At 37.6% G+C, this 10997-nt stretch overlaps 1 protein-coding gene across 1 annotated transcript; it reads left to right on the top strand.

Moving 5' to 3' along the window:
- The first annotated feature begins 10146 nt into the window (after positions 1–10146).
- On the top strand, positions 10147–10740 carry LOC120169260 (60S ribosomal protein L39-like). The gene is made up of 3 exons (XM_039177453.1): positions 10147–10199; positions 10391–10494; positions 10622–10740. Exons 1-3 carry the CDS (start codon positions 10197–10199, stop codon positions 10668–10670), a joined length of 156 nt encoding a protein of 51 aa, XP_039033384.1. The 5' UTR covers positions 10147–10196; the 3' UTR covers positions 10671–10740.
- Positions 10741–10997: the final 257 nt, after the last annotated feature.

Genomic DNA, 10997 nt, shown 5'->3' with positions numbered 1-10997 from the left:
AAATTCAACATTGAACACCCCAATTAACACAATTATGCAATAATGTTTGACAATTTTCAAAACTTGTAAAATAGCCCTTTTAATATTTCAAGCTTCCAAATTGATCTAAATTGATCTCCAAAGCTTGTAGGACACATCTAATATCAATTCTAAATCATAGGAAATTTTTTAATATTCCCCCCTAAATTTCCTCTTATGGACGAATATCCCAAGTCTTCTAGGGCTTAATTTCTTTTCAATTTCAAGCATGAATTCAACTTACTTACATCAAATTCATGCTATTTAAATCATCACAACATCAAATTAAATTAAAATCCAATCATTCTTAACAAACCCTAGCATGGATGAATGTCTTATATAACTTTACACTTGATTTTTAATCATCAAACAAACTTGGAAATTAATTTACAACATCAAAAACGTAATAATCTTTCATTAAATTTTCAAAATAAAACATATTCTTCATAACACTAATCACCAAACTCATCATACAAGCATGATTTCCGTGAAATTTTTATACCAATGATGAAGAATTAAGAGGATTAATTATTTATCTAGAGCTTAAACCAAAAATCAATCGAATAAGCTTAAAAATGAATTGAAAATTTTTACCAATTTTAGCTAAGGTGTTCACGGTTTATGGAGAAGAAGAGAACAATTCTTGAGTTTTCTATATTAATTAACTATATACATGCCTTTTATAATAATAAATGAATTTAAAATTCATTTATAACTAGATTACCATTTTGCCATTAATAAAACTTGATAATTTCAACCATGCCATTGCTTAAAAAATTCCTTAGTCAAATATGAACTAATTTGTCTTTGACTTTCTACTTTTGACCATGTAATTTTCGAAAAGTACATTTTAGTCACTAAATTTTCACTGTTCGGCCAAATCTAACAAATTAACTTCAATTCCACTAATCCATGCTAAATTTCACTGATATAAAGTATGTAAATATTATTTCTAACCTTTATCTAGCATCCTTCAAATTTTTGTGAAATTCATATTCGATTACCCGATTTATATACTGAACTTTATCGCTTTATAACTTTTAATACAAATCACGTACCGAAAAATATGATTCCAATAAAAATTCTTGTTTAAAACAAATTGATCATTTACGGGCTAAAATATATGACTTTTCAAAATTATATTTTTGGTCCCTAAACTTTCTCAAAGTTTATACTTTGGACACCAAACTTTCAAAATTTATATTTTAGTCACTAACCAAAAATTAGGGTATTACAATTATTCCCCCTTAAAGAAAATTCATCCTCGAATTTTCCTTACGTATTTTCAAACCTAAAGTAAAAAGATTAGGAAATTGTTTTTATAACTTCTTCTCGTTCCCAAATCGCTTTATAAGTTATATGATTTCGCCAAAGAACTTTTACTAGTGGAATTGTCTTATTTCTTAGTTCTTTAACTCCATATGTTAGGATCTTTATGGATTTCTTTTTTCTATAACAAATTCGGCTGAATCTCACTTTCTTTCGATGTAATCACATGTGAAGAATCCGATTGATATTTCCTTAGCATCGATACATGAAACACATTATGAATTTTGTCCATATCTGGAGGTAATGCTAATTTTTATGCTACCAGACCAACTCTTTTTTATAATTTTATATGGGATAATGTGTAACACTCTAATCCAGTTCGACTCGAAGATCCATGGATTACAATGTTACATGGGACTACCGAAATATTGACAATTTTTTTTCTTTTAAAAATGCTTGTAAATTTTTGAAATTTAATCATCCATGATATAGCATAAAAACATAATAAATACAATTTATGGAGAGCTCTTAAAATGCATCCACAAATAATACAAATATTAAGTTTCAACGAGTTACGACTGAATACACAACAATGTCTATAACAGTACATACCCTCTAAAGATGACTCAAGACTTACTCTAAAAGGTCTCCACAAATCTGTTCTACTGCACTGGAATATCTGATGAAGATAGCTCCCCAAAATATGCCCTAAGAACCTATATACGGAAACACATTCTGAACGCAAAGCTTACGAGCTCAGTGCCTCACTGAAAATTGTACTATATTATATGCATTCACTAGATGAAGTGACAAGTGGTACAAGTTTAAAAATGCTAAATATTGTACTACTAATCTGTGGCTGGCATCATGGTGCGACTGAGGGATTCTGCATCTCAAAGCTCACGTGCCCCTTTAGCACTATCGAAGCACCATCGGGTACTCTTAAGTGAGATCCAAAATTTTGCATTAGAAAGTGCACCCACCGACTTACTTTATTGAGTCTTGGGACATCTGGCGTCCAGTTGGCTATTGATGTGTTATAGTACTGACTTGGATCCACTGACTTTTATATTTTTGCTAAAAGGAACTCGAGTGTCCTGATTGTTTCCCGAGCATGAAACAAGGATAGTTTTATGTAAACCTAGCTATATTTTGTTTCTATTGTTATGATATTAATTATTTTTCTCGCTTGAAGTCTTATTTGAGGATATACTGAAATGTTGGGATACATCTACAAGTATTGATACTTTTAAACAAGTTTCGATACTTTCTGTGAGTTTCGAAACTATGACCCAAAATATTGATATTCTTGAAAGAGTATCGATACTCTTGTATAGAAACTCACGAGTTTGCCTTAAAATAAGAACAAGTTTCGATACTATCCTTATAGTATCAAAATTGAACATGCATAGAGCATAAAATAGGTGCAAAAACTCATATTCTTCCATGCTAAAGACCTTAGTGAGGTCCTCAAACATTATTAATGTTTTGTATAGATACTAAGGAACATAAATAGGGCTTTAAACATATTTATAACTCTAAAACGCAAAATCTACCATAAGAGTGCTTCAAGCTCATGCAACATACTATATTTCATCTAAATGACTTATACATGGTATAGTTGAGAAAAAATTAGTTAAATTTGATGCTAAACTGCTAAAAACACCCAATGCTCAACCAAGGGTGAGTTTCTCCTTCCTTTTAGTTTTGGAGTTTTCTCCAATCTCTCTCATTAGACAAACATCAAAGGATAGATTACCAACTGAAAGAAATGGTTAAGAAGGTAATATGAAAACTTCCTAAACCTATGGATTATTCAAAACGAGCTGAAATCTTAAAAACTCTTAAACCTCACAAAAACTCATTCTTGGCTCCCATTGTGAAATGGAAAAGTTAAGGGTTCAAAATAAAGATATAAAGATGTTGAATTCACTCCTTACCTTGTTATTGATGAACTAGGGTTGCCAGGTTCCAAAGTTATCACCTTTAACTTGCTTAACTTAGAGGAGAAGAAGAAAGAAGATGATGATTTGGAGAAAAAGAAGAGACAAGGAAGAGTGAGAAAAAGATGGGTATCAGACGTGATCTCACCAAGCAATTAAAGATTTCATCCTTTTGAAATTTTAAAAGGTATAATTGCTACCTCAGTCCCTCTAATCTTAACAGTAGATTAAAAATACCCTTTTTAACTTCTTATTGGGCTTACCTCAAGCCCAATCCACTTTAATTTGGGTCAAAACCTCTTACAAGTTAGAAATTAACCCAAGGCCCATCTTGAGTTAGTCCAAAACTTCTAACCTGGGATTCGGGGAGTTACAACTCTCCCTACTAAATAAAATTTTATCCTCAAAATTTACTTGGGTAAAAGAGGTAAGGATACTGAAGCTTCATGTCCTCCTCTATTTCCCATGTCGCTTCCTCAATGCCAATGGTTCCTCCACAACACTTTCACCGAAGGAATCCTCTTGTTCCTTAACTCATTCACTTCGCTTGCTAAGATTCTGACCGGATCCTTTGAATAGGTCATGTCTGAGTTGACCTCAATATGTTATAAAAGTATGACGTACGATGGATCGAAGCGGTATCTTCTGAGCATAGATACATGTAACATATTGTGAATGCACTCTAACTTTGGTGGCAAGACTAGCCTATAGGCTATTGGACTCTATCGGGTACCTCATAATGTCTTATAAAGCGAGGGGTAACATTTCCCTTGCGTCCGAAGCGGAGCACTTTCTTCCATAGGGAAACCTTGAGGAACACATTATCCCTTACTGTGAACTCAATATCCTTACACTTCAAGTTCACGTAATATTTTTTTCTATCTGAAGCTTCTTTAAGCCGGCTCTGAATCAACCAAACTTTCTCTTCTATCTCTCGGATTAAGTATGGGCCTACTATTTTACCCTCACTAAGCTCTGTCCAATAAAGCGGAGTCATACATTTATGCCCACACAAGGCCTCATACAGAGCCATATAAATGCTCGACTAAAAACTATTGTTGTAGGCAAACTCCACTAACAGCAAGTGGTCCTCCCAACTACTCTCCAGATCGATGATAGTACACCTGAGCATGTCCTCGAGAATCTGGACAACTCGTTCTGATTGGCCATCTGTTTGAGGATGGAAAGTTCTACTGAAGTATAGTCGGGACTCGTGAAGAGCTTCCCAAAAGCGAGAAGTAAACCAATGGTCTCTGACAGAAATTATGGAAGTCGATACAACCTGAAACTTCACTATCTCACGAATATACAACTGAGCTAACCTCTTTAAGGTATAGTCTATCCCAACTGGGAGGAATTGAGCTGATTTGGTGAGGCGTTCTACTATGACCAAATTGCGTCGTGTCTTTGTATGGCCATTGGTAACCCGATCACAAAGTTCATGGTCAACCTCTCCCATTTTCTTTGATGAATCTGAATGAGATGAAGAAAACATGAGGGAACCTGGTGTTTCGCCTTAACCTGTTGACACACTAGACATCTAACGACAAAATCTAATACTTTCATTTTCATGCCCGACCAATAAAACAATCTGAGAAGTTCCTGGTACATCTTGTTACTGCCTGGGTGTACGGAGAGTGGACTGTAGTGTGCTTCATGGAGAATCTTACTGCGTAACTAAGCATCTACAAGTACGTACAATTGACCCTTGAAGTATAACGCATCTTTATCTCGAAGCTCAAAACATGAGGCCTCACCCTAGTGAACATGCTTGATCTGACTTCTTATCGGTCATCTGAAGTTTGTAGACTCTTGACTTCACCTACCAACTATGGATCGACTCGTAACACGGCTAGCAAACCGCCATTACTGATAAACTCAAATCCGCTAGAAGAGATCGTAACCCAGTCATTGACTTCCTGCTTAAGGCATCTTCTACCAAATTTTCCTTTCTTGAATGATAATTTATTACGCAATCTTAGTCCTTAAGTAACTCAACCCATCTATGTTGTCTGAGGTTTAACTCTTTCTGAGTGAGAAGATATTTGAGACTCTTATGATCGGTGAAGATATGACATTTCTCACCAAAAAGTTAATGTCGCCAAATCTTTAGGGCGAACACCACTCTACTAGCTCAAAGTCATGGGTAAGGTAATTACACTCATGAGGCTTAAGCTGATGAGATGCGTAAGCTACAACTTTTCCTTTTTGCATCAAGGCGTATCCAAGTCCATTCAAAGAACCATCGCTGAAAAATGTGAAGTCTTTACCCGATTCTTGTTGGGTCAACACTGGGGCTTGGGTCAAGATGAACTTTAACTGCTTGAAGCTCTCCCATCGCCTCTCATTCCAAACAAAAGGAACTCTCTTCTGTAGCAATTTGGTTAATTAGGCTTCTATCATTGAGAAACCTTGAACAAACCGATGATAATACCCGACTAACCCAAGAAAACTGTGTATCTCAGACATTGTTAAGGGTTCCCATTCAACTATAGCTCGAATTTTCTGAGGGTCGACTCTGATGTCGTTAGTTGAAAAGACATGCCTCAAGAATACTACCTCTAATTGCCAAAATTCGTACTTCTTGAACTTGGCATACAATTGTTTATCTATGAGGGTTTGAAGTACGATACAAAGATGCTGGTTATGCTCGTCCTCTGATCATGATACACCAGGATGTCATCTATAAGCACCACCACAAACTGATCCAAGTATGGGTGGAAAACGTAGTTTATTAGATCCATGAATGTCGTCGGAGCATTGGTGAATCCAAACGGCACAACTAGGAACTCGTAATGTCCATACCGAGTTCTGAAAGTTGTCTTTGCAATATCTGTATCTTTGACTTTCAACTGATAATATCCTGATCGCAGATCAATCTTTAAAAAGATACATGCTCTTTTAATCTGATTGAAGAGGTCATCTATTCTGGGGAATGGGTAACAGTTCTTGATGATTAGCTTATTCAACTGTCTGTAGTAGATGCATAGCCACATCAACCCATCTTTCTTCTTAACAAATAAGACTAGCGCTCCCCAAGGTGATATGCTGGGTCGGATGAAACTCTAACAACTCTTGAATTTAGGCCTTCATTTCCTTTAGCTCAGTTGGTGTCATGTGATAGAGAGCAATGGATATCGAGGTTGAACTTGGCATTACCTCAATACCAAACTCTAATTCACGCTCAGGTGGAAAACCCAATAACTCATCTGGGATCATATCAGGAAAGTCTCACACTGCTCGGATATCCTTGAGTATGGGTACTGAGATTCAAGTGTCGATTATATGAGCCAAGAAGGCCTCACACCCACTGTCAATCATCATTTGGGCTTGCACAACTAATATAATCCTCGTTTGATGGGATCCCTCATTAATAATCACCAACTTAGTTCCATTGACAGCTCTGAGCTTAAGTCGCTTAGCTTTACACTTAAAACTAGCGTCGTGCTTGGTTAACTAATCCATCCCTAAGATCAAGTCAAACTCCTTGAAGGGTAACTCCATCAAGTCTATTGGAAAGGTCTGATCCCGAATCCTCTCTAGGCATTGTTTGAAAATTTTGTCCATCAGAACGTCTAAACCTAGTGGGCTAGAGACTTGAACACATATCTCTAGGCTCTCTAACAGGATTTCTATTTCTTGAACTAAGTCGGAGCATATGTAATAATAGGTGGAACTAGGGTCTATTAATACGGCAACTGGTAAAGAAAAGACCATAAAAATACTTGATATGACATCTGTCACATTACACTCCTCAATGGCTCGCACCACATACTGTTTGAAAGCCATTGTAGGCTCTGTATCGGGCACTAATCTAGTTGTCCCATGACTCTATTGTCCTGATACAGAACTACCACCCCTAGTCGATGCTTGGCCTCAATGCACTGGCGGTGCTGATCGCTGAGTCATTGCTGATGTTACACCCTAAGCTCCTGGGCAATTTCAGGCGAAATGACCCATAGAGCCGCAACTGTAGCAACCTCCATACCCCAATTAAAATATCCATGGGTGTCTCTTTCCACACCTAGAACATGGAGAAAAGGTGAAACCTCCAGTCGGCTTATTAGCAACACTCCCAGAAGCTAAGTTCAATGGCCTCCTTCTCGATTCGGACCTACCTCTATGACCCGAACTCTGCCCGTTCTTTCGGGATTACGCTACTGGGGACCTTGAAGAACCCTGACCTGTCTTGTACCCTTACTATACTGCCTAGTCTGCCTATCTAAGGCTCTCCTGACCTGTCTTGTACCCTTACTATACTGCCTAGTCTGCCTATCTAAGGCTCTCTTAACTACCTTCTCCTGGTGGGATAGATGAGAAAAGACTATGGGAGGATCTTCTGCAAGATGGGTCAAAATGTTTCCACGAAGGTCCTCTCTAAAACGATAGCAGCGACGCTCTTCAATCGAAATTATCTCTATCGCATACTTAATGAGCTTGAGAAACTCCCGCCCATACTCCACCATTAAGTAATCACCCTGAGTCAGGTGTAGGAATTGCTCCATCAAATAATCGGAGTGGATCTATCTTATGTACTTCTCTCTGAACTAGGTGGAGAACTGCTCCCAAGTAGGCCTCTCTGGCTCCATCTCCCACCACTCTATCGCGTCACCCTTAAGCAGGGAGGTGACGCACTCCAAGTTACCTGTTGGGGTGAGATGCAATTGTCGAAGGGTACAAAGTATCTCTCTGAGCCACTAGTCTGCTGCGATATGATCATCATGCTCTAAATCGAAGAACTCAGTGGTTTTATATCTACGGAGCCACTCTATGAGGGACTTATGCGGAAAGGCTACTGGATGATTTAAGGGTGTTGGTGGGGGAGATGGTGCAGCTAAAGAATTAGGGTGAGACCTAGCATTCTCCCTAAGTTCGGAGGTGAGGTCTTTGAAGAAGGTAGCTCATCCACCCTCGCATTTGCTAGATCATGAAGGTTGTAGGTATCCAGGATAAAACCCTCACTGATATTGGGTGACAGTGAGACATGATTCTCTTCTCTTCCATCCTAGCTATAATCTGGGTTGTCTACCATAAGGTCTATTTAAAATTGGAAATGACATGAGTCATTATCGTCATTGCAGCTATTTAAGTACTCTGGACTCTTTAGAGGCAATGTACATATACAAAAATTGACTGACTCTAATCCACGGGTCCTAGAAAATACTAAACCCGACACTCTAATACCACTAAATGTAATATTCTAATCCAGTTCGACCCGAAGATCCATGGATTATAATATTACACGGGATTACCGATATAGTGACCCAAAAAATTTTCTTTTAAAACTACTTGTAAATTTCTGAAATTTAATCATCAATGATATGATATAAAAGGATAATAAAATCTAGATTTACAATTTAGGGGGAGCTCCCAAAATTTCGAACGCTAAGCTTACGAGCTAGTGTCTCACTGGAAACTATACTATACTATATGCATTTACTAGATGAAGTGACAAGTGGCATAAGTCTAAAAATTCTAAATATTGTACTAATAATTTGTTGCTGGCAACATGGTGTGGCTGAGAGATTCTGCATCTCATAGCTCACGCACCCCTCTAGTACTATCGAAGAATCATTGGGTACTCTTGGGTGAGATCTGGAATTCTGCATCAGAAAGTGCACCCACTGACTTACTCTATCCCACCAGAAAATCCTGCAGCTTCGATCCTGTGAGAATTAGGAAAACCAAGCGAGGCAATGACGAAATCTACTCTGTATCCACTAATACTAGGTTCCAGAAAGACCACCAAATCAGGTTTAGAATCCCGCAAGAATTGTCTTGCTGCCGGTAAAAAGCAGGGATCACCGCATCCGTGAACATTCCAACTAAAAAATTTTAGATTCATAATAATAATAATGAGGGAATAAATAAGGTACCTAGAATCAATTGAGTATCTCTATAGTTTGGGCCTCGCCTGCATCATGGTTATTTGCTTCTGAAGAAACATGAAGATCTTTGGAAATGCTAGAAGAGTCCACAATTTGATTTCGTTCTGGGAAATTAATTCCGTTTGAGACCAATTCGGAGGGTTTCCCAGAGGTTGAGGTTGGACATTACTTGAATTCAAATTGGTCCTATTCGAATTTGAATGGATATTGAGGTCTGAATTCTCTAACATAACAGCAGCAGAATGCTTGGTTTTATCCAATGATGAGGTTTTGTGAGGCGGGATTCTTGAGCTGCTTGCTTTGAGTGAGCTACGGGAGAGAACAGGAAAGTCTGAGAGAGTGGTTTGAAGGGGACGCCGTTTGAGACAACATGTAGTTTGCCTTTTAGTTTCATGGGGGCTCTCGATTGTGTCACATTTTTGGTAGGTTGATGGCTTGAGGCAACAGGATTGTTAATCGCATGTTGAGAACATCCAAATTGTGGAATGAGTCACGGCCAATAGTGTGTTTCAATTGTAGAAAGTATGGACACTCTTAAGAGAATTGTCCGAATCTAAACCCTGTCCCTCAAATTGAAAATGACAAACAACCCCTGGCTGAAAATGCTGAGCACTCCAATGCTACTGATAATAGCAAAATTGACACCACCCCCTTCGTGCCTTGGATGGTAGTTGAGCGTCGTCAAAGCCAAAGCAACAAGAAACAGACAGAAAAAAGTGGTTCCTTGAATGGTCTAAACATTACCGCATCCCGCTTTAACCCCATTTTTTATTCTTCCGCTGAAGAAGTCATCACGGAAGTTGGAACAACTTTATTTCCATTTAATTTTGATAGTTATAGCTTGTATTGATTTATATTGTTTTCCATTTTGGGGTAATTTTAGAAACGTAGAGCTTTCCGATCAAGAAATCCTATTGGAGAAGGCCCAAACAATGAATAGAAGTAATCCAGTTACATTTGGGCTGAAAATCATCAACAGTCCATGGAAGGATCAACCAAGTAAACCCTAAAATACCAATTGATGACAAATGTGAACAACTTTCATTCTCCTTAGTTGCGGCATTCCCAACCGGAAAACATGGTAATCTCCTCTGCCCTCTCGCCATCTCCCTGCAATCGATTCATTCGTTTCAAGCTTGAATTGCGTTATTTTTTTGTTTGTTTTCATTTTCTTTGTGCGAAAGTACTTTTTTATCTCTCATTATTGTTACCAAAGTTGAGTTTTGAAAGTAACACTCTGATGTTTCGGATTTGCTTGTTTTGACATGGCAGCCTTCACACAAGACTTTCAGGATCAAGAAGAAGTTGGCCAAGAAGATGAGGCAGAATAGGCCCATCCCTTACTGGATCCGTATGCGCACTGATAACAGCATCAGGTCAATATATTTTCTTCATTTTTCTCTTAAATTTGTTTTCATGTTTTTGTTTTAGCTTCACGGTTAAGCTATTTTCAGATCGTTTATTGATAGGTTCTCTTGATCTTTTTTTGTTTCTTGATTGCAGGTACAATGCTAAGCGTAGGCATTGGCGCCGCACCAAGTTAGGGTTCTAAGCCCCATGAGCTTATTTGGTTCAAGCTTTTTGTTTCCTTTTTCTCTCAATTGTCTCAATAGGCCTCAGGTACATGAATATTTTTAATGAAAATGATGATTTCCATAAGTTTTGCAAATTAGTAGGTGTTATTCCAAATAACTTAAGTGGTTAAATGAATTCTTGTTATGCTTAGACGTCATGAGTTTGAGCATGAGCAACTGTAATAATGATTGATTGTTTATTCTCAAATGTTTGAGGGTACTCATAACAAATATCATTTTATAATCATCTTATAGCTTACTAGAAAAAATAATAGTGTTTTTTGAGTGAGCTTATTAAGATTTAG

This window comes from Hibiscus syriacus, unplaced genomic scaffold, assembly GCF_006381635.1.
Source record: "Hibiscus syriacus cultivar Baekdansim isolate YM2019G1 unplaced genomic scaffold, ASM638163v2 tig00111758_pilon, whole genome shotgun sequence".
In the NCBI taxonomy this organism is placed as follows: Eukaryota; Viridiplantae; Streptophyta; class Magnoliopsida; order Malvales; family Malvaceae; genus Hibiscus; species Hibiscus syriacus.
The sequence above is the reverse complement of the archived record's forward strand: the minus strand, read 5'-3'. Positions and strand labels throughout refer to the sequence as shown.

What these genes read in the sequence shown, in the direction of transcription:
- LOC120169260 (XM_039177453.1), top strand. An exon ending in CGCACTGATAACAGCATCAG is followed by an intron (nt 10,495 to 10,621) that starts GTCAATATATTT and finishes TCTTGATTGCAG; the next exon opens with GTACAATGCTAAGCGTAGGC.